This window comes from Myxocyprinus asiaticus, chromosome 34 (assembly GCF_019703515.2).
Source record: "Myxocyprinus asiaticus isolate MX2 ecotype Aquarium Trade chromosome 34, UBuf_Myxa_2, whole genome shotgun sequence".
NCBI lineage: Eukaryota > Metazoa > Chordata > Actinopteri > Cypriniformes > Catostomidae > Myxocyprinus > Myxocyprinus asiaticus.
Window position 1 is genome coordinate 25,813,776 of NC_059377.1, and position 22,507 is coordinate 25,836,282.

Below are 22,507 nucleotides of genomic sequence, written 5' to 3' on the forward strand. Positions count from 1 at the left end.
AAATCAAACATATATAACCTGCAGCAGTCTGGCCGTCTCATTAACACGCGTTTGATTGATGATATTTCATACCAGCTGAGATTAAACGATAAATTCCACCATACAACGACTGCAAATGACTTTTCTTTGGATAACTGTCCCAAATGTATTTATTTATAAATACATTAGCTGTTATCTTACTCTGACCATGCTTTAAAAATAACTCAGAACAGAATGAAGCAATTGTATTATCAAATTAAATAAATGACTGCGCTAAAAAATAATTAACCACACTACATATATTTCATATTTCAAACGTTATAACTCATTATCTTTAGCAGCTCCTACTTAAGCATTTGTATTTCAAATTGTATCGATATACAGTACTTATCAGTGAAACAGTGACACAAAATACAAATTAAAACATGCATTTAATAAAAACGGTGATGCATGCGTTCATCGCGTCTCTCTTCTCCCTCACACATGGAACATTTCAGCGAGGCATGTAGTTGTTTAATTCAAAGAGCGCCGCTGGTGCTGACACTAGGGTTGCCACTTTTGAAGTTTTAAAATAAGGGACACACACACACACATATATATATATATATATATATATATATATATATATATATATATATATATATATATATATTGATTATTTGTCTTCTTTATCTTATTTTTGTATACATGGGATGTATTGGATGGTTTATACATATTTTTAAATTTTTACTTATTTTTATTTTTTTCCTTCACCTGTACTTGTCTTTATGATTGTATTCATACATTGTTTGATCTCTAGTTTTCCCATCATTTGTGGACTTTTCAGACGGTCCCTTACCACACCCTCCACAGTATTAGCACGTTTTAGCACAATTTGTGGACTTTTCAGACGGTCCCTTACCCACCGTAAGCAAATTTTCCAACTTATTTTAATGTTAAATTGGCGATCTGGAACGATTTCACCGTGACGCCATCTGATCAGCTTGAATACGGTACAAATCGCGTATTTTACGGGACGGGTGGCAACCCTTGTCATTTGCGTTTCGAGCTGATCTGTGGTTAAATGCCTGCTACAGACTTCCGTGAGGAGAAACGGTGAAATGCGCTTGGATTAGAGTATATGCCAGCCATTGCTTTCTCAGATCGGCTCGGGCTGAATTAAAGCTCTGCAAACTGTTCTTCCACTGAATTTTGAAGAAGCTGTACACGGTAATGTTCAGAATATTTATACTCCTATCTCTGAAAATATCTGTACTTTAAAATACTCTTTCGAACACCCATTTTAAGTGGCGTTTCGGAAAATAGGCAACTACGGCGCATGTAAACACATTAAACCGGAAACTAGCGGGCCGCACTATTTCAAAGCGGAAGTACGTCATGAGGCTCAGCGCAAGTCGTCCATTGTTGTGTACGAGGCATTACAGTACGTTTGTCGTAAATATGATTTACTCAATAGATCAAAACGAAACAGTGTTATGCATTTGTTTAATTCACATTTTTCTGAACTGTTGATCTTGTATGACTTGACCAAGAACATGTAATGCAAATAACATCCAAAAAACAACAACGTTGTCGATTAATTTTTAGGTTGAAGAGATGGCCGATTTACTGACGGTGTACGACGACGACACTTTCTTTGACTGCACGGTAAATTCGTCATGTTTTGGTTTGTGTGCACAAAATAGTTTGTGATGCGTACATTTATTGGCTAGATTTGTTTTTGTATTATAACTAGGCTACATTTAGAGGCATTGCTGTAATTGTACGTGACTGCCCTTGGAAATCAAATTTAGAATGGATAAACAATGTTGTTACATTTTACTTCTCAGGTCTGTGACAAAAGAATAAGGGGTGATACGCTGTACAAACTTCACCTGACCTCGTCACTACATTTAAAGGTAAGGAGTGAAATATCAAGTGTTGTGTGTGGAGAGTTGGTCGTTTTATAAATATGTATCTCAGAAATATAATGTAATCAGTCACATATATTAATCAAAGAAACTCTGTAGATCTGATGTCTAATGTACGTATTGAAAATTCAATCAAAGTGAGCTCACAGAGTAAATCCTATTTAAAATCCTGAATGCTATGAAGATGCCTTGACCATGTATCATTACTCCTTTATTACTTGCTAACGTTGTTTTAGTCACTTTTCCGCTCCATGCAACCTAAGGGCTCTTGAGGGATCAACCAGAAAACAAAATGTTGACTGTTCTTTTTCTCTGTCTTCGATACTGTGTAAAAGTTATATATATGGCCTGTTATGGCTGATGTGCTTTACCAGTTTCATAAACAATTCAGTCTGCAATTGAAGCATATTGCAGCAAGATGTGTTGTGTGGACATCTAATGCTTTGGAGTCTATCTGACAACATTCCAGCGTGCCATTGTCTTTATCTTCATTTATTTATGAAGTACGTTTTTTGAGAACCAAATGCAAGTCCTGACTGATGCTTTTCTTGCTTTATACCAAATAAAGCAGTGTTCAGTTTCTAGGTTTATCTTTTCATTTCAAATAGGACTTTATTTGCATGGATCATCAGTCTCCTGACCAGATGGCAGCTGCTTGGAACATCTATTAATTCTTAGTATTCTTGAGGGTTTTAAGATTCAAGTCTACACTAAATCCAAGTCCTCTTTGCATTGTACAGATTTATTTACTTGTCTGTGTAGTCTCAAAATAGTTGGCATATGTACCAAAGTATGTTGCTGTACTTTATCATTTACAGCCCCCAGCACCTCTGTTGGGTGTGTAAAAATATGATGTGCCCATTATAGTGACCATCTGTTCACTAAAATGGCAAGAGTTGGCGAAATCCGCCAGCTACAATCTGATTGGTTGGAGTCAAGGTGCATAGATTTTTGTCTGCTCTCCAGAAATCTAATAGTTTTGTTGTAAAGTTACTTGGTTGCAGCAAGGAAGAACTATTCAAGCGAAGTTTCTGAGGTTCATCGCATTGAATCTTTGAAAGGTTTTCAAGAGGTTTGTTTAACGCAGTTAGTAGCAAGTAAATGAGAGATCCTCAAGCACAATTGTGTATTCCATTTGTTTTCATAGTTGTTTCTGTAATATTTGTTACTTTTTGACAAATGGCAATTCTACCCTTCAAGTCTTTATGCATTCATTTCTTTTGTGGTGTTGACGAAGTCTGCTGTGCCATAATATGGATGATTTACCACTTGGTTGTACGGTGTTCTATTGTGGGTTCGTTATGTAACAAGTAAAGGATGGGCAAGGAGGAGGTGGGAACCAACTGAACAATCAACATAAATTTTTAATGCATAAATGAACTTAAACATAAGCACACAGCGCGGCCGCATGTGGCTCTCTCTCGAACTGGCGCTTCCGGCTCGTCCTTATCCCCCTCCCGGCTGATTAGCTCGATTCAGGGCTAGTCTTGTGTCCTCATGGCCCTGCCCCACCCTCCTCCTCTTCACACGACTCAGGCCAGGGAAACCCCCGGCATGGCGTACTCCCCTCCCTTCCTGGAGGGGGGTGTTGCCCTTCCGGCCGTGCCTGTCGGCAGGTCTTCCCCACCTTTCTGGAGCCCTGGGAGAGATGAGGCGGAGCAACAGAGAGAGAGAGAGAAAACTGGCTCGCCGGTCCCCGGACATGCCGTCGCCTGGTCCTCAGCAACTCCTCCGCCCTCTGGCGGATGACAGACGCTCCTCTCCGGGCGGACGGCAGCGAGTCCTCCGACCCCTGGGGGACAGAACGGCTCTTCCCCTTCCTGGCGGATGGCAGCGGTTCCTCTGACTCCTGGCGGCCGGCAGTGACTCCTCCGTCCCCTGGCGGACAGCAGAGGCGAGGACTCCGCGACAGCACATCCCTCCTCCTTCCCGGGTTTCGGCACCAATGTAACAGGTTAAGGACGGGCAAGGAGGAGGCGGGAACCGGCTGGACAATCAACATAAACTTTTAATGCATAAATGAAATGGCCCCGCCCTCCTCCTCCTCACACGTTAATTTCAGATTTACCCACCCACAAATGTAACTGTGGTTGTTGGTTGTGTTAGTCGTGTAAGTTAGGTGGCCCTGTCCTTTTTAAGTGGGCAGTCCGTGGCACCAAACTTTATGCGTTTTTTCTTTTTCCAACATGTATTGAAAACCATGTTGGACTGTTCTTCATTCAGATCTCCTCTTCTTCCTCTCACAATACAGATGGCAGTGTTGATGCTTGCTCCTACATTCTCATGGCATGTTACCTTTAAACTTCTATGAAATTCCTCCATGTTCATCTTATTTCACCTCATTAACAAGTGAAACTCAACATCTTGTATTCATTCTGTGAAAGACAGAAACAAAGTCTGGATTCCTTTTCTCCACATGTTGCTTCCTTTACTGTGGCCATACTTTTATCTGTCATTTAGCATATACCCAGAGTGATGGACAGTATAGTTAATACAGGGACAGTCCCACGGATCACCCTGTGCCTGTGATAAAGTGCTTTGATTAATTGATGATAGAGGGTCTCCCCTACTGGGGTTGGGGACCAACTACCATCCCAACACTTTTTTTTTGCTAATAGATGCTTGTCGTTATTAACCTCTCTGTTTACTTTATTTCAGTATTGCAAGTAACTTCTATGAAGTGCTCATAAAAGTAAAACGTATAATCACCTGTGCCTGTTTTTCCTCCATTGTTTGTCCTTATCTCTTCAAAGAAAGAAAAGACCCTTGCTGCGCAGGGTAAGTAGTAATAAATCAAAACTTTTAGAAATACTTCTTATGTCTAGCCTCCTCACTATCTCTGGTTCTATTGGATTTAAACAGAAATATTTCACGATTTATCTCCAAAACATTGCTTATTCCAATGATTGCAACTGAAAAATGCAAAATTTTAAAATTCTTAAAGTGATAATTAAGAGTTTTTGAACAAGTATTAATGTTGTGCAGTAGAACTAAATAAAAATGTGTTAAGAGTTACTTTGAGTGCACTAAGCTTGTACTAAATGTCCCAAAATGAAGTGTATTTCTTTTCAGTTGTTGTTTAAGGTTATATTGACATTAAATGTGCAATTTAGAAGCACAATTCAGTAACCCATCAGGAAATCCAACCAATTTCTCAAGGAGTTTGTAAGTATGCAAACTGGCGGACGTCCTTTCAGGAGTTCAGTTGGGTTTCCATAGAGAAGAACAACATCTGCCATTGAAAAATATGGACAAAGGACACAATTCAGCTGTCAAAATTACAGATTTAAGCACAGTCAATAGGAATCCTCATGAGAACTGTTTTTGTCCTCAAAGTAATATGAAGGCAAAAACAATTTGTTTCGTTTGGAGTCATTCTTGTATTTGAACGCAAAGAAGAAAGTAGAATCCTGTTGGAATCACATTGGCCAGTAAAGGATGAGCAATATATCAGTGGGTTTTCCTGAACATACTGGAGCCATCAATGTATATTCCTCTCTAGAACGAGAATAACTTTTTTTGTTTGTTATTCAACAATTGAATCTGTACAGATTTAAGGACCAAATTATGTATTTGGCTCTTGGCTGAAATTTCAGCTTTGGGTCAGTACATTGAGAAGCAGGACGCTGAATGTGAACAAAGAATTCTGGATTCTCATATTATCCTGCCTTCAAGTATTTATTTTTCCCCACATTTTTCCGTAAATTTGCAATATGGGATGAATATTTGCAACTTCGTTCCAAGCATGATACATGTCAGATACTTTCAGATTTCAGTTCTTGCAAGTCCACTTGCAAGTTGGTGATTACAAAAGCAGGCATTGTCTAGAGAGGACACCTCAAGCAAGTATGGCATACACATTATGTGTATCAAAGTTTAGGTGTGACAGATGCTTAAGTGTGAATTTCTGCAGCATATTACAAAGCCCTGTTCAATATTGATCTTTTGGACTGTTCACATTCCTGAGGATACTATTTTGCCGTATTCTCTACTAAGCCTATGACTCTTAATCCTAGAGGGTATCCATATACAAAGTGGTTTAATCAAGGTTAGTACAACTGTGTACCAGCTCATCACTTAAGCAAACCATGTATCTAGCTCTCCATAAAGATGCTTTCAGCAGACTCTTCCTGTGATGTTTCTGGATCTTGATGTCAGTGGCGTAAAAGATGGGAAGGATGTTGCCCAAAGCTTTTGCATTCTTTTGCAAATATCACCTTTACCACTGAGCTTTGAGATGCACAGATGGAGCCATACATGGATGGGACATATTGGAAATGTTTCCACATCATTCCAAAATTTGAGACTGGGAACATCTGTGACAAGACAGTCTTATCATGATGCATGGGCATACACCATTGTATGCTATTGCATTTAGTCTGATTTCAGACAATTTGTGTTACAAATTTGTATTGCCTCATGCCAGAGTCCACTGTCCACTGATTGTGGTCATTTTAATTCCTTTAAGATTTTTTTTTATTTGGTTTCCGCTGTTTAACTAAGTCGGACCGGATTCATTTTGAGTTTTTATCAAAAGTAGATTTTAAAACCCTTAAGTAATTTTATAATCACTTTACATTTTTATGACATTTTAACTAGGTTTTGCCATGAAAATAGCCATGGACGGTGGCATGGAGTTAAATCGCAAACAAAAATTTTTAGATCAAATGTAAGTTTTTCACAACTATTAGAAATGATTGTTTTATGAGCTTGTGTTGTCCTTGTAGGAAAGATTCCAAAGCCACCTCCACTGCCAGAATGGACAGACATCAAACAGTATTTGGAATACCTGAAACTTGATGAACCCATCATTGGTAAGATAGCTTCATTTTCATTAAAGTCATCCTGACCAAAATAGCCTTTTAAAAATTCACAAATCAAGACATAATTGATAGCCTAGGTATTTAACTGAATAAACCTCTCACTCTTGTAACCAAGGTATATCTACTTTCTTTGTTCAGGTCTTGGTTCCCTGGAACAGATTCCAGATCTTGTTAATGACGATGGCAAACCTGGTCTAAAGTACAAGTGCCGAGTGTGTAACATAGAGATGGACCTGCATAACGCTGTTGGCCATGTTATTGGACGCAAGCACCGGCAAAAATACCTGGTAAGGGGGGTTTCTTTCCACAATTGATTTACCCTCATCTTACTTTGATTTGTCTCTTGTTCTGAGTGAAAGAGGTCATATGATATCCTCCTTGGTAGGAGCAGAAAAGGCCAGACTTGGTGACATGGCGCAACACCACACAACAGCCAGGTCTTGTTGCCAGATTCCAAGCTAAAGTGGTTGAAAAGCAGGAGGGATGGGGAACACCAGTGGTATTATAATGTTATTGAATTTATGAAGTTTAAACTTGCATACAATAAATTTAAATATAAATTAATATTCAGTTGTAATTTTATTTCAGCCACTTGAAAAACCACAGAAGAAACCCAGAAATGTTGGAAAAGGTGAGGATTTGACCTAAAAATAATTTATTGACATTTCATAGAGTAATTTTTATTCGTAGTACAGAGTATAATTTTTTGTGAAATTGTAAACCACTTGTAACTTTGTCACTTTTGCCTATGGAACAGGAAATGATTTAAAGTCCACTGTTCGTGGAAGAAACCCTCGTACAAAATCAACTTTTGTTAAAGATATTCATAAACAGTCATACTTGGATGAACATGGCCGTCCCTGTTATACTGGGGAAAAGGATGTCCAATATGGTAGACCTCATCCAAGTGAAAACAGACATCAAAGACCATACAAAGAAACTAACATTCAAGGAAGATTCTTTCAAGGAGATGACTATTCTGAAAGAGAAGAACATGCCAGGCACCATGTAGATCAGGGTGGTAGAAGCATGTCTCATTCTCGAGAAGACTATGAGGAAGCAAATCTGGGCAAAGGGCAGTATTCAAGAGGATACAGCCTCAAGTCTAGAGACTATGATGTTCAAGAGAACATTTATCAAGAAGATGTTCCAAGAAACATATTCAATGACAGAGACATTAGAATCCACAGTGCAGCTCAACACCATGGAGAAACAGAATATCTGGAACAGCAAATGGAGGGTAGGATGTATGCCGCTTATGAGGAAAGAGGATCAGGCATGGAGGTTATGTCAAAGTATAGCAGAAGCTTTCATGATGAGGAGAGAAGGGAGAATGTCAGAGAATTTACAAGAAGGATGTGGGAAGAATCTAATGAGATGCAAGGTTACCCTCAAAGGCTTGATCCCAGAGATATTCCAAGAGCATATTCCCATGAACCGGTACCAGCCAAGAAGAAAAAGAAAAGCAGGTTCTCTGATGCAACAGCGGAGGAAATAGCACTTGCACACATGAGGTGGTGTGATGACATAAACATTGTTGATTAGTCAATAGAAGTTTGATAATTAGGTACTATCTTTAGGTGAATTTTCATGAACCTTGCTTCCATATCTGTACCTTTTTTGTTTATTACAACATTGGTTATTGTATTTCATAAACAGAAGACCTGAATTGCAAGTGGTACTTTAAAAGAATCAACTACATAATTCCCAACGAACCAAAACATATTTTACTGTAAGAATTATATAAAATTTGATGTGTATTTTAGAGATTTGCATTGGGTCTATAATTTTTCATTTACTCACTATTTATTTATTTATTTAAAAAAAAAAAAGCTAAAAAATAATTATCATTTCAGACATTCACAAGAATTTATCCACAAAGAGAAGCAAAGAGGAGCACCTAATCAAGCAAAGTCCCCGGTAAAACTACAAGGCCAAATCTTTTTTTTATTTTTTGCCAGCCTTTAAAATTCACATTTGTTTTCAATAAGTATTGCAATGACATACCTGAACCACTGGTCTTCTTGTTCCTGTCTTTACAGCTGTTTAATAACCCAGTTATGGAATCTAGAAATGCTTCTCGTGTTTATCCACATCCTGAAAATGTTCTGGATGTACTTGTGAGTGCACAATTTTTTACAAATGAGGAGTGAAAAGTTTCCCTGATAGATGACTTTTCCTTCTAACATACTACTGTTCAATTACAGAGTGACATCCAAATTGAAAATCTGGGCGAAGCCAAATTTCTCAAAGAAAAGCTGTGCACAGTTTTAAAAGAGTTCCAAGCAAATAAAACTGCAAAAACTGGGGTAAGCTCGTAGTTGGCACCCACAAAACCAGCATTATCTGTAAAGAATTATTCAAATTTAAATTCAAAAAAATGTTGATTAAAAAAAAAAATGATTTTTTCCTTCATCTTAAGGGCCATACTTCACAATTTGCCAGTGAACAACGCAGAGATGCACATGATAAGGACTTAAGGGATGATCCAGATGGCATGTATTTAGAAAATAGAGGTTTTCAAGAGGTCAGACGATATGAAGACGATCCAAGAAGTGTCCAAGAATCCAGAAAATATGAGGAAGACCCTAGAGCAGTTGGAGAGATCAGACGATATGAGGATGATCCTAGAGCGTTTGGAGAGGTCAAGCGATATGAGGATGACCCTAGAGCGTTTGGAGAGGTCAAGCGATATGAGGATGACCCTAGAGCGTTTGGAGAGGTCAAACGATATGAGGATGACCCTAGAGCGTTTGGAGAGGTCAAACGATATGAGGATGACCCTAGAGCGTTTGGAGAGGTCAAACGATATGAGGATGACCCTAGAGCGTTTGGAGAGGTCAAACGATACGAGGATGACCCTAGAGCGTTTGGAGAGGTCAAGCGATACGAGGATGACTCTAGAGCGTTTGGAGAGGTCAAGCGATATGAGGATGACCCTAGAGCGTTTGGAGAGGTCAAGCGATATGAGGATGACCCTAGAGCGTTTGGAGAGGTCAAGCGATATGAGGATGTCCCTAGAGCGTTTGGAGAGGTCAAGCGATATGAGGATGACCCTAGACCATTTGTAGAGGTCAAGCAATCTGAGGATGACCCTCGAGCGTTTGGAGAGGTCAAACGATATGAGGATGACCCTCGAGCGTTTGGAGAGGTCAAGCGATATGAGGATGAACCTAGAGCGTTTGGAGAGGTCAAGCGATATGAGGATGACCCTAGAGCGTTTGGAGAGGTCAAGCGATACAAGGATGACCCAAGAAGTCCTAGAGAGAGCAGACGTTATGAAAATGACTCCAGAGATTACAGAGAGGCAAGACGATTTGACAGTTATCCAAGTGATTTTCAAGAAGTAAGGCAATTCGCAGATGATCCCAGAGGACTTCAAAAGACAAGGTTACAAGAGAACCCAAGAGATTTTCCAGAGCGGAGAGGTTATGAGGCGGATCTTGGAGAAGAGGCAGGACATTATGAAGAATATTCAAGAGCTACAAAAGATAGCCTAGAAGGTCCCAGAAGTATTCATGAGACAAGATATTATGATGATGATTTCAGGGGCTTTGTAAATGTGGATTCTGAAAGAAAATGGGATCATCAGAGAAGGCATTCGTCAGAGCGCTTTGAAAACTCAGGCCGTGAAGACATAGAGAGTGGTTTTCAAGGTAACTAAGTTATAAACATTCAATGTTTAACATTTATTGAATGCTCCACATGGTAAAAGGCAATCTAGTCTTCTAGAGTAGCAGAAGACAATTAGACCTGATTACATTTTTGAAAGTATTCCAGTGTCTCTAAAAATTACAATACACAAAAACCTTTACACTCCTTTTAAGATCTCTATACCTCATTATTTTCATAATTCTTTATGATTATCTTTTTTAGAGAGCTTTGGCAAGCCTCCCATGCTTTACAAACCAACTTCTCTACTTGATGATACAAGGATGTTTGCTGGAAGAGGACAACAGAGGTCACATCAGAATGACCGTCAACCTGGTGATGAACTCTATGACCCATTCCAACCATCATCCTCACCACCTCCGGAAATGACACACTCCACCAGTCTTGACAAGATTGCCTCAACTCTTCTGGAGCTTGTGGCCCGTAGATAAAATGAAGCTTATTTGTTACTGTATAATCTGACATGGTTATAGTTTAACATAGCTACCAGATGAGGTTCTGCACTGAATTTTGGGAGTTGATTTAACCATGATGCTGCATAGCGACACTCAATTTAAAATTACATTAGGGGACTGTGTTTGCAGTTGATATCCTTTTAAGTCATTTTAGACAAAATAGTCAATAAATGGAGCGTTATTTTCAGTAATTAGGTAGTTAATATTGTTATCCTAATATTTGAAGGATACTTGGTTTTGTTTTTTTGCAATGATTCTCATGTTGTGAAATTGTACTGTTTTGTTCAGCTGGTTTTATTAAAAGACCAGTGGTGGAAAGAAAAATAAACCATGCAACCCAATCTTGACCTTTCTTTATAGAATGATTGTCGAAATATGTATTGATTGGTGGAATATACAATTACAGCATTACATTGCTGTGGCTTGTTTCTTCTTGTATACATTTGTATCTTATTATTATTATTCCTCTCTCAAAGCCCCTCTAAAATTGTACGTTCCCTAAAGTTTATCTTTTAGTGTAGTTTAGTTGTACTGTTTATGCTCTATAGTATAGGGACTTAAGTTGTCATAAGGGTTATCCAGTAACTCAAAGGTTTTGAGTCAGGTCTAGCTGGATAAATGCTGGTTTTGTCTAGCAATGGTTTAGTATGTTGGTTTCAAACTCCTAGTTCAAAACCATCTTAAATTAGAACTGTGTCTGTTTTATCCTAAAAAAAAAAAAAATCCAATATTGACATAGTTTGTGTGAACACATTAAAACCAAGTTAATCTATATATTATGAAGGTAGAGATTTAACTGGAAATTCTGATTATTCTTAGGCCAAGGATGTTTTCATAAGCGTCAAGTTAACGCGTTTTGTATGTTGTAATTTTATACAATTCACTAATTGCAGTTTATCTTTGACAAAGGCAGTTCTTTAATATTTTAAAGATATTTTCTGTTGTTATGTTTACGTTACATTTCCCATTGTTACTTTTTCCATCAATTGTTTTTATAATTGATTGCTAATTTAATTAAATATTGTTGAAAAGCCATTAAAAACACTATAATACTTATATGTTATGGATGATTTATTTATTTATTTTACATCAGAAATAGTCATATTTGCAATAAGGGCTTTTTTCTCAAATACGTGGAAATATATAGTACACTTTTCCTTAAAAGTTTGATACCTTTCAAAAAGTTTGTTTGTCTTGGAAAAACAGAGGTAGCTTACATTATTTTTGTGATGGCAGACAGATTGCCAGCAGGTAAAGCAGTTATAATCGTAACAAAGGCATCCAAATGATGGTTTAACCTTTCGCTGAACTGAAGGACTTTCGTTTTACATTGGCGCTAATTTATAAGAACGTCACCGTTAACGTAACACTTCTTCCGGTTTGAAAAACAGACAAATCGGCGGCCATCTTGGTTTCTTGTAACAGCCTGAAATAAATTAAATATTACGTCGAACCGGACTACACTACGATTTCATCACGTAAAGTAAGTATACATTTAAACACTGCCTCGATACTATTTGCCTGTTATCTACTACTGAGTTTCGATGAAGTGGCTGTCAGTTTGAGCTCGTGGTCCAATAAAAGTTTTCATCCAATGGACGATTGTTTTGGAGGATGAACATAGGCGCCATTTCCCTCCTCGCTCTCTGAAGCGCTTATTGGTGGCTAGTGAAAGGGAATGGAGGCGGTCGGGAAACTGTTGGACATTGGTCACCATTTTGGCTCTCTTGCATAAAAGACTTCTATTGGCTTAAGGGTTAATTTTGAGCCCAAATGGTGGCGGTTTCCTAACTATCAGAGCCCTTAGAAACCTTGATTGGTGGAATCTGGTCCGAGGTTTGATTGGTCTGAAGGACATACTAAAACGTAGTCTTTATTGGTTAGACTGTCTTTACACTGCTTTACAAATATTTTAGCTAGCATTTGCTCATAAGTCTTCCAAAGCAATCGTTTTTTCACATCTCCTAATTTGATAGGAATAACAGTCAAATGCGGCCTGCTAACGTAGCGAACACTGGCTCTGTTCATTTACGCGTTTTTTTATGTCCTTATCTGTCTATAATCTTACTGGCTGCAGATGTTTGGAGGGGTCAATGAGTCCCTCCATGAAAATAATAGGTTACTTCTGGTTTCTACTAAAATATTAAAGTTTCAAAGACATAAACGGAATGTGTGATCTCAGTTAGCACGTCTCCTAGTAGACTCTAAATGCTTTGTTTACTTCATTAATTAAAATTACTTAAATCGTTTGAAGGAAAGTATTGTGTAGAATGATTTAGCAGGGTATAAGAAAGGACGATGTCAGTGAATATGTTTTACTCTTGGTGAAGTTTAATTAATTTGTTTGGTACCATCATAGTCTATCTTTCCAGTTTCTCCTACTGAAAGAAAATGTACATAAAACATGCCACAATTTTGATTGTAAACAAAGGCTGTAAGTAAACAGTATGGACATAGCTATAATGGAGCAGGTTAAATGGAGGTCAGTTCATGGCGTTTGAACTCATTCTGTACATTTCATGTGATTTAATCAGTCTTAACAGTGCAGATTGTCAAGGTAACATTGGCAGCAAAACCATTTATGATTGACCTTGACTTTACAAGAAAAGCAAAGGCAGCTTTTGCCATAATATTTAAGTTATGTTGCTGTAAATAAGTTATCTGCCTTCTAAATGTCTTTTGAAAACAAAAGAATTATAGGAAGGATTGTAATGCAGTTAGAGTTGGTGCATTGGTTTTCATCTTGACCTCTACAGTATGAGGTTTAAACCCTAATTTTGATCAGTTTCTTCCTCCCTTCTTGTCGATACACCTCTATATTGAAATTATTTCAGTTTAACAAACCAGTGAAGATTCTGGCCCACTTCGATATTAAAAATCATCATGTAAAATTTCTGCTGCCCCTGGCTTTGACCAAAAACATTGTCCATATATTTTCTGTATTTGTAATAGGTGTTTAAGGAATGTTCCAGGTTCAATAAAAGTTACGCCAAGGTGACATCAGTTGTGGCATAATGATGATTACTGCAAAAATTATATAAAATAGACCTGTCTAATTCTTAAAAAAAAAATCAATAAATAAAAAAAATAACAATGTGAATGGGGCCAGTCCATAAACAATAAAATATATACTTTCAAATGTATAGCCATTTGACGCAAACATTATGTGTTATGTTTATGGACTGACCCCATTTACTTCTACTGTAAGTGCCTGCTTACTGTAACCAAGATTTAGTTATATATACACACACACACACACACACACACACACACACACACACACACACACACACACACACATGCGTGTGTTGAGATAATTTTGTACTAGGGCTGAATGATTTGGACAAAAAAATCTAATTGCAAATTTCTGAAAAATATTGCAGTTGTGATTTGAACTACAATATGATTATAAACAAAACAAAAAAAGTTTGTTTTTCCTTTTGACCAAAATTAAGTCATGGGCAAACATGCTCTACTGCCAATAGAAAGGAAGGGTTCAAGAAATGATTTTCACACTTCAGTCCTCTTAAAATACAGTAAAACATAGAGGGGGTTAAAACGGATTCACATCACCTCTTTACGTTGTATCGGTTCACTGTGTAGGCCTACCTGTTTTTGTCCACTTTTTGATGGGGCCTCAGCCCACTTTTCATTAGGCTATTATTATTTGGAACCCAATAATACGTTACTATTAAGATATTATTATGGAAATATATTTTTTTATATTATTATTATTATGAAAACCATAATATTTATGTGCTAATTTCATGTACTAATATACACTTGCATGCATCATAGCTGTGCAGTCTGGTTAAACCCTTAAGCCTTTATTTTGGCAGAAGCTTTTTTATTTTGGCGGAACTTTAAAGGAAAATATTTGTTTGTCGTTAAGTTGGCATTGACCTTTTACTGCTGGGAAATGCACTCATTCACTCTTCTGTGCACAAAACCCAGTGTTATGGGGTAAATTTAAATTTGGATAGTAACTTTTAGCTGCCAAGAATATTTGGAATTATGCAGATGTGCAATTAGTGAATCTAGAGCACTGTAAATATTAGGGCTGTACATTATCCTCATGATATTGTATCGATACTTTAGATCCATGTATCGATATTTATATTAAACTTTTTGTGTATTCATATCATGTAAACACAACAAAGTTGGCACACTGTTACTTCCAAATCGTTTTAATGAGCTCACCAAGAGACATAAACGTGATATTTCAAGCTACAAGCTCTTCATCAGACATCAGTATATAACTGAAATATGCCCAAATGAATTGGAATTAAAATTGGAACTGATTCGTAATCAAATCAAATTAAGATATCGTGATGTATCTCAATATATCGAATAGTGACGTGTATTGCAATACGTACCATAACATGAGGTGCCAGGCCATACCCTGCCCTAATAAATATAATGCGCTCGGCGTATGAGCTGCGCACATGCTTTGAGGATGTGTAATGCGCTACAGAGAACAGCGTGTGCAGACTATTTATTTAAATCGCAGCCCTTGTGGTTTGATAATCGCGCTTTACTTAGAATTATTGTGCAGTCCTATTTTGTGGTACTCAACATTATGCCGCAGATGCTGTCGATTAAGCTTAACTTAGCCTATATTTAAACCGGAACATTCCTTGCAGGCAGTTTTGTCTTCAGGAAATTGCATCAGTGCATGTGATGAAATGTTTTTGTGTCAGTTTCTGGAAACAAGGAGCCCAATCAGAATCAAATGGTGTCCTATAGAATGCAAAACATCTGCAAGATTTATTCTTCTAGAAGTAACTGAAAAGTAAACAAATAAATAATCATAAATGCATCATAATAATTGCATAACTTGCATAATTTTTAGTCAGATGAGATAGTCTTTGTTCTTCCTGTTCATTACCTCTTCAGATAAACAATATATTTATTTAGGACACGAGTCACATGACTGATGTTCTGCTCAGGTTGAATGTGCTGTACTGCATGCATGTCTCTGCACTCAAATGAGACTACAAATCTGACCTGTGTGACTTTCCACTTTAAATCATACGGCTACAGCATGCGGCATCCTCTTTGAGATTGCACTGGGCCAATCATTGATCATGAGCTTATTTGCATCACTGCACAATCAACCACTCTGCTCCTCCGAGGGGTGGGCTTTAGAGACATTCAGTTTGACATTGTAAATAAGCAAGGGCCAGTTGTTTGAGAAGTCAGTTGTTCAGTCCAGCTCCGTCCAGCCACAGTAGAGAAGACGATCCACAGGGGACAGATTTCCGAGGCTTGCTAACAAATCCTTCATCATCCTTCCGTCCTTTGTGCAACTTTCTTCCTCTTTTGTCTGTTTATCTTTTTCTCTTTTGTTTTTTTATTCCCTGACCCCTATCCTGCTGTTCAAGGTAACTAAACCAGGAAGTTGAGTGCCTGTGAAAGGGGGTGGAGTGGATGAGGGCAAGGTGGGAGGAGGGAATGATGCCGCCTATGGAAGGCTGGCTCAGCCTATAGCGTCAGTGACCGACTCAGGCTTATTTGAGGAATCCAGCAAGGGGGGTGGGATCTTAAGGATAGGCGGACTGAGAGTATCGTTTAGCAATCTAGATTGATTACATTCGAGTGTTAAAGGGAAAGCAGTCAGGAGATTTTTGTCCTGACTTGTTCTGCTGCTCTGCTTTGCTCTCTCACTCTTTTTCTTTTGTTTTTTCTTTTAGTCATTCCCTTTCTCTCCACCTCTCGCACACTTTCTCATCTGTTTTTCCAGTCACTTGCACTGAGGCAGGGGTCAGCTGAAAGACGAACACTAGGGTTGCCAGGCAGAGGCCAACTCCAGGCGGCTTCAGGAGACTCGGACATGGGAGGAATGGCAGGGGGTTGTGTGTTCAGGAAAGGGGGGAGGGGGGTGGCTGAAGAAGATGGGCTAGTGAAAGGGGGAGGGGTTGAAAAGGGGGGCGGTAGGTGATTGCTTTTCCTCGGCTCAGGGCTTTGAACACAGCAGCAGATTGCCTGTCCCACACAGTCTTTTGTCTCCTCCTGGGACAGAGCCTGTGGACTAAAGACACTTTTTCTGTGCGTCCAAAAAGGAGACTTTAGTTACGTCCTCCTCCTCTTCTCCAGCATGAAGGGCACGGGGTAAGTGTGACTTGCAATTGTAATCAGACTGTAAATCTCTCTCTCTCTCTCTCTCTCTCTCTCTCTCTCTCTCTCTCTCTCTCTCTCTCTCATTCTGCAGTAATGGGATGCTTCCTCAGTCCTCTGCTGTGCTTTTCTCCTCCTCTTTTTGTCCTTTACTTTTCCCCTTGCTTGAAATTTGAGTGTTTTCCTTTGTGTTTCCATGTTTTCTCTCCAGAACCAGTCTTAAATCAGTCCCTGCCTCCTTTTTGCACCAGTTTTACATTATGTAAACATTGACAAGCTGGACTGGCTGTATTGCACATTTGCTTTGCCTTGTGTACTTAATTTTAACTTTTCCTTGTTGAACTACATGACTTTTGATGGTGACCGCCTTTGATCGCAGTTGACCTCTAATTCGCCCAAGTTGTAAATAGCAGCTCAATATCAAACTTGTTTTGACTTTGGACCTCTTAAAGGTCCTGTGCTGTTGAATATACCTGCTACAGCATCTGTTGTGTTGTGTAGGTTGTGTGATGCTTAGAGAGAGAGAGAGAGAGAGATGGCCCTGGCTGCAAAGGACTGCTAGTCCTGTTTCACCTTCAAGGCCCAGTTTCACAGCTTGTTTATACTCAGCTGACAGTGAAGCAGAGCAGAGGAATGTATAGATATCGTTTCTGCGATGGATTGAGGTTTTATGTGGGGCAATTTCATTATACACAGACCTGACCCCTTATGTTTTTATGGTTTGCTGTCCTTATGCGACTTGTTACGGAATCTGGTCGGATTAAAGTCCCTTTTTCCATTCTTTAATCAAAAGTTTCCATTGGTGACAGTATTAAGGTCCTTTTGGGGACAGGAGAGCTAAACATAACTACTAGTTTGAGCCCTGACTGCTGCATCTCATTGAGATTTGTTGTTTACTCAAGATTTTAATATCATTTTAGCTTCTTACTGCACCATTGGCACAGTAAACAATGAAAAGTTAATAAAAACAAACACGTTCAATGATACAATGTCACACCTGGCCAACAATGACCTGTACAGTTTTACACATTCTCTCTTCTGACCCAGACTTACTTTGCCATTGCTAATCGGCCCATCGCTGGATGAAGGTCACAGGAATGTGAGAGCGGCTCCCACATTCAATCTGTCTGACAGTGCATCTCTTGTGGGTGCACAAACAAGAGTGGGCCATTCGCCATCACATTGGGGACGGCATCATTACATGTACTGAAGGCATTACTATAGGGTCGTCAAGTTGCTGCATTTAAAGTTGCAAAACCAGTCCCCACTTTCTCTCTGGTATTCTGTGCAATAGTATATCCCTCTTTCTCCTTCTCCCTCCCCCTATACTGTTTTTCATTCTCTCTCTCTGTGCTTGCTGTCGAATGACCTTGAGAGTTCAGGGACGGCTTCCTGGAGTTGACGTGAGGCCGAACCAAGGGCAACATTGGAATGATTGATCCGTGAGCTTAGACACGGATCAGCGTAGCAGATCTCAGTGTTGTCTGCCCCCTCTGTTTTTAAATGCTCCAAACTTTCGTGCAAAACAAGCGCTGTTATTTGCCGGTTAATTTGTAATTCATTGCTGGGTGCTCGGTTGCGTTTTGTTGTGTTTGAGTCGATAATTAACCAGTAACCGCAGTGGGCTTTGTGGGGTTCTTTTACCGGCTGTCCTCTCTGTGTGAATGTTTGGGAAGGTAATAAGTCCTGAATGTAGCTTGACAAATATACTTAAGGTGACCTTTCAGTTTGAAAGAAAGATTATGGAAAATTGGTTGTTTTGTGTCTCAGTTGCTTTTGCATAGTTTTAATTAGGCCTAGTAGTTTTTATGAATATGGTTTGTTTGTGTTGTTAGAGACTAAAGGAATAAAACAGTTTTTCCATTGTAAATTTTCTTTTAATACAAATGGTAATATTAATAGCTGTAAACTAAACTCCCATTCTCTCATTCTTAACACTCGCCTCTTTCTCTTTCCATTATATTCTTTCCCTGTTCTTGAAAGTGTTTTCTCCCCCCTGGAATGATCCAGTATCAGATAAGATCGAATCTTTCCTATATGTATTCATTGTTTGCTATGCATTCAGTTTTGGTTTTCCTAAACCATGAATGGGAGGTGTGCTGAAGAAGAGGAATGTATTAGGAAAATTGAGATGTATTACAGGATGTTGAGATGAGTTAAGTTAGAACAGTGCATTCACACTTATGGATTAGGGAAACCTGTTTGTATTTAAATGTCTGCAGATCATTTAAAAATTAACAAGATATGAAGTATTTTGTAGCTAAGGGTTTTCTTAAGGGGTTGCCTGCAACTGGGCCAAGAGGTTTAAGTTGTTCCTCAAAATTCGGATCATTCTAGTTTAGAGAATAAATCTGCAAGTAAGCTAAACACTCAACCCAACTAAAGACCATTTGAGACAGACACAACAGTGCAGTATCTGTGCTCAAACCAAGGTATTTTCTTATCAGCATAGCTGATTTCAATCTTTCCAACATGAGTTGGAGATTGATGTCTGGGATTTTTCTCTGCAAGTAAAAAGAGCTGCTTGGGATCAATTTAACAAACCACGAAGACCAAACATTTTTATAAAAAGAGAATTGTTCCTGAGTATCATGAACTGCTTGTCCCCGATCACTCTGAAATAGTCGAACATTCCTTTTGCTGAGGTACTGCAGTCCTCCTGCATGGCGGAAGCAAAGGCTGGCAGAGATGTGCTTGCTGATTCAGCCTCTACTAGCGGTATTGACTTTCCGAGACACAGAGCACCAGCGATTATTGCCGTTGAGGCAACCGAACAGGTCAGAAGAAATCCAACACCGCCAATGCTTTCTGACTTACTGAAGGACAATCGTGACTTGTGTAAACTGAGAATCATATGTGCAGCTTCGCTTTTGCTTTTTGTATCCACTTAAAAGTCTGAAGTTAAATATGCTGTAATCAAAACATTTTGCAATACTACACACAAAATGTCCCTACTATTATTACTGATATAGCTGTCCAGAGAAATCAAACTGTCTTTCCATATGTTTAAATGCACTCTTAAAGTTGATTTCAGTCAGACTAAAACAATAATTAGTCTTTTTAAAGTGTCATGTGAATGCTTTAGTCCGACTAAAATCGCACCAGTCCGGACTAACAGACCTAGATAAGGCAATTGTAGCTTGGCTTACTCCAGCATTCGACCACAGTTGGCCATGGCATTGTACGCATACTTGCGTGCGAATAGAATTGCCAACCGTCCCTAATAATACAGTATCATCACGTATTTAAGGGAACAGAATTGTGTTCAGCATTAAATCCCCAACCTCACTCTCACTCCCAAACAACTGAGACCATTTAAATATTTGTTTGCATTTGAGTGATTTTTATTTACAAATGTCAATGTTAAAATACTATTAGAACAAGGAACATTTAAGTAAAAAAAAACCAAACAAAAAAAACATTGCGCATGTAAACGAACTGTGTGACAGCCCTAGGCTGACATGGGTTGGTTGTCATGTCTTTGGAGGGTGGGGTTTTGGAGAGCAGGAATGTGTTTGAAGTTACCAAAAAAAAGCAGAAGTAAAAACAAAAAAAAAATGACTGAGATTGCTAATAACACCTCTAATGTTAATTATCTTATGATCATGTCCCTTATCATATCTTATGATCATGCAGTTAATGTTTGGTGTATCGTCATGATTGTATTGTGATGGTTTAACTAGTATAGTAGCCTACATTATTTTTCTACATGCCTTTTTCATCAGGGAGGTAAATTACTCTAGCTAGCTCCTTAAAACTCATCCAACTTTTTCCTAAACACAGAAGTGTTCCATGGTTCACCTGTTTTCAATTTCCGGTCTCCAGTGTTTTCACACACATCAGCATATATTCTTAGCGGGTAAAGTATTAAGTTTGTAGAAAGTGTCAAAAAACATGTGGCTTTAGTCTATAGTGCCGATAGTTTACAGAGTCGAGATGACCGTATTTTCTATTTTTACAGTGCCTCACATGAGTATGTAGATGACACGAAGCCATGGGCTGAGGTTAATTACGTTGATATAATTAACTGCTTTGAGTTATGACAGCCAATAATTGCACAAGTTGAGCGTGAAATTCATTTTTACCAAAACATTTTCCCGGATTTTCGGGTTCATCATACCCCATTGGTGGAATGACCTTCCCAACTCCATCCTCAAAGCTGACTTGATTTCTGTCTTCGAAAAATGGCTAAAAACACATCTTTTCCATGAGCACTTAACCAGTCAAAAAAAATAAGAAAATAAAAAAATAAAAAAATATTGTTGCACTTTAATCTGTTTTGAATACTACTATTCTGATGCTAGTGAAACTTTGTAATATGGCACTTTTCGTACCACTGTCTCCTTAAGATGATTCGCTTATGTTTTCCTCTTTTGTAAGTCGCTTTGGATAAAAGCATCTGCCAAATGAATAAATGTAATGTAAATGTAATGTACTCCAAATAACCCTTACATTTTTGTTGTTCTCCATCTAAATCACTGGTTTCGGTTAGTTTTACATTGCGTCTCGAGACCAGAAACGGAAAACAGGCAATTAGAATCATCATGGCGCCACCCAGTGTTTGCTCAGGAAAACTGTGGATAGGCTAATATATAGTATCATTTTATTTGCTTGTTTTGCTTTGATGTAATACAGAACATTGATCTTACTTCAAAAGAACCAGGATGCTACCTACAATGCTAAGCCCGAGGTCTTGCTCCTCCCATCGTGTGTCTTGACCTGTTTAAAAGAGTCAAAAATAGCTCCCACTCACAAGCAGCTGGTCAAGCCGAGCCTTGATTTAACCTATTTATGTCTCCTTCAATGGAGTGTTATCTCATTTAATTTGCCTCACAATTTCCCAGGTCCCTGACAGCAATTGCTGCTGTTATCGCCTGGTAATTAGCCAGCTAGTTTTCTTAATGGTCTTGCATGAGACGTTGATTTATCATATCTATCAAGCTGGTGCTGGCGTATCACTTTAGTTTGCAGATGTACTGCAGAAGATGGTCACAAGATCAACACCTGATGCCACTGCTTCTCAGCTGCACAGAGAAAGCAGTGCAGATTACTGACGATCTCCAGTGTTTTTCTTATTTTAGTTCTCCATCTCGCCATTGGGCAAATGCATGATGGATTTGATGGACAGTTGACGGCCTCAATCAGGCCTGAAATGAGTCTAGACTAGAGCCTATTGGCAGTCTGAGTCACATGACTTATTGATTTGTATCATTTTGCTGTAATGCCATCTAGTGTGACTGTTTTGGAGACAAATAAAGTCAGGGATGCCAAACATTAAAGGATCATAACGAGGGCTGGGTATCGCCAACTACCTCACAATACGATGCCCGTAGCAATAATTTTGATGCATCTCTCACATGGTTCGTTTCACTTTTGTCTAGTACGATGGTGATTCTCACGAAATCTGGTAGGGAAATGTCCTGGTAATATTTAGCCCCAAATCAGTAAAAAAAAAAAAAAAAAAAAAAATATTTTGCATAAAGAAAATGAAGCCTAAAAAAGCCTAGGACCATGAAGTTTTTTGCATTGACATAATTTTCAGGACACTTAA

At 38.6% G+C, this 22,507-nt stretch overlaps 2 protein-coding genes across 56 annotated transcripts in view; both read left to right on the forward strand.

The window, feature by feature from the left end:
* Positions 1-895: 895 nt before the first annotated feature.
* On the forward strand, positions 896-11,180 carry LOC127425345 (uncharacterized). Of its 50 annotated transcripts, none has more exons than XM_051671214.1 (16): positions 1,348-1,402; positions 1,567-1,626; positions 1,809-1,877; positions 4,643-4,667; positions 6,617-6,703; positions 6,851-6,999; positions 7,098-7,211; positions 7,301-7,343; positions 7,470-8,226; positions 8,569-8,632; positions 8,755-8,832; positions 8,920-9,021; positions 9,135-9,590; positions 9,630-9,707; positions 9,747-10,368; positions 10,589-11,180. In XM_051671214.1, the coding sequence occupies exons 2-16, from the start codon at positions 1,576-1,578 to the stop codon at positions 10,813-10,815; spliced, it is 2,922 nt and encodes a 973-aa protein (XP_051527174.1). In that variant the 5' UTR covers positions 1,348-1,402; positions 1,567-1,575; the 3' UTR covers positions 10,816-11,180. The 50 variants fall into 50 exon arrangements, with proteins under 50 accessions (XP_051527215.1, XP_051527214.1, XP_051527174.1 ...); XM_051671225.1 differs by having other exon boundaries at positions 9,825-10,368; XM_051671229.1 differs by having other exon boundaries at positions 9,864-10,368.
* Positions 11,181-11,990: 810 nt separating this feature from the next.
* LOC127425354 (nuclear transcription factor Y subunit gamma) overlaps positions 11,991-22,507 on the forward strand; it is a 34,414-nt gene continuing 23,897 nt past the window's right edge. Inside the window, exon 1 of one of the 6 annotated variants that reach the window (XM_051671273.1) lies at positions 11,991-12,322. The gene's annotated coding sequence lies outside the window, so the exon portion shown is untranslated. Of the gene's footprint in view, positions 12,323-16,774; positions 16,951-22,507 lie in introns of those variants that run through there. The other 5 variants (XM_051671271.1, XM_051671269.1, XM_051671268.1 and 2 more) reach the window with 5 other exon arrangements.

What these genes read in the sequence shown, in the direction of transcription:
- LOC127425345 (XM_051671205.1), top strand. Translation starts at nt 1,576, where the DNA reads ATGGCCGATTTACTGACGGTGTACGACGACGACACTTTCTTTGACTGC. An exon ending in AAAGACCCTTGCTGCGCAGG is followed by an intron (nt 4,668 to 6,616) that starts GTAAGTAGTAAT and finishes TTGTCCTTGTAG; the next exon opens with GAAAGATTCCAAAGCCACCT. An exon ending in ATAGCACTTGCACACATGAG is followed by an intron (nt 8,227 to 8,568) that starts GTGGTGTGATGA and finishes TTATCATTTCAG; the next exon opens with ACATTCACAAGAATTTATCC.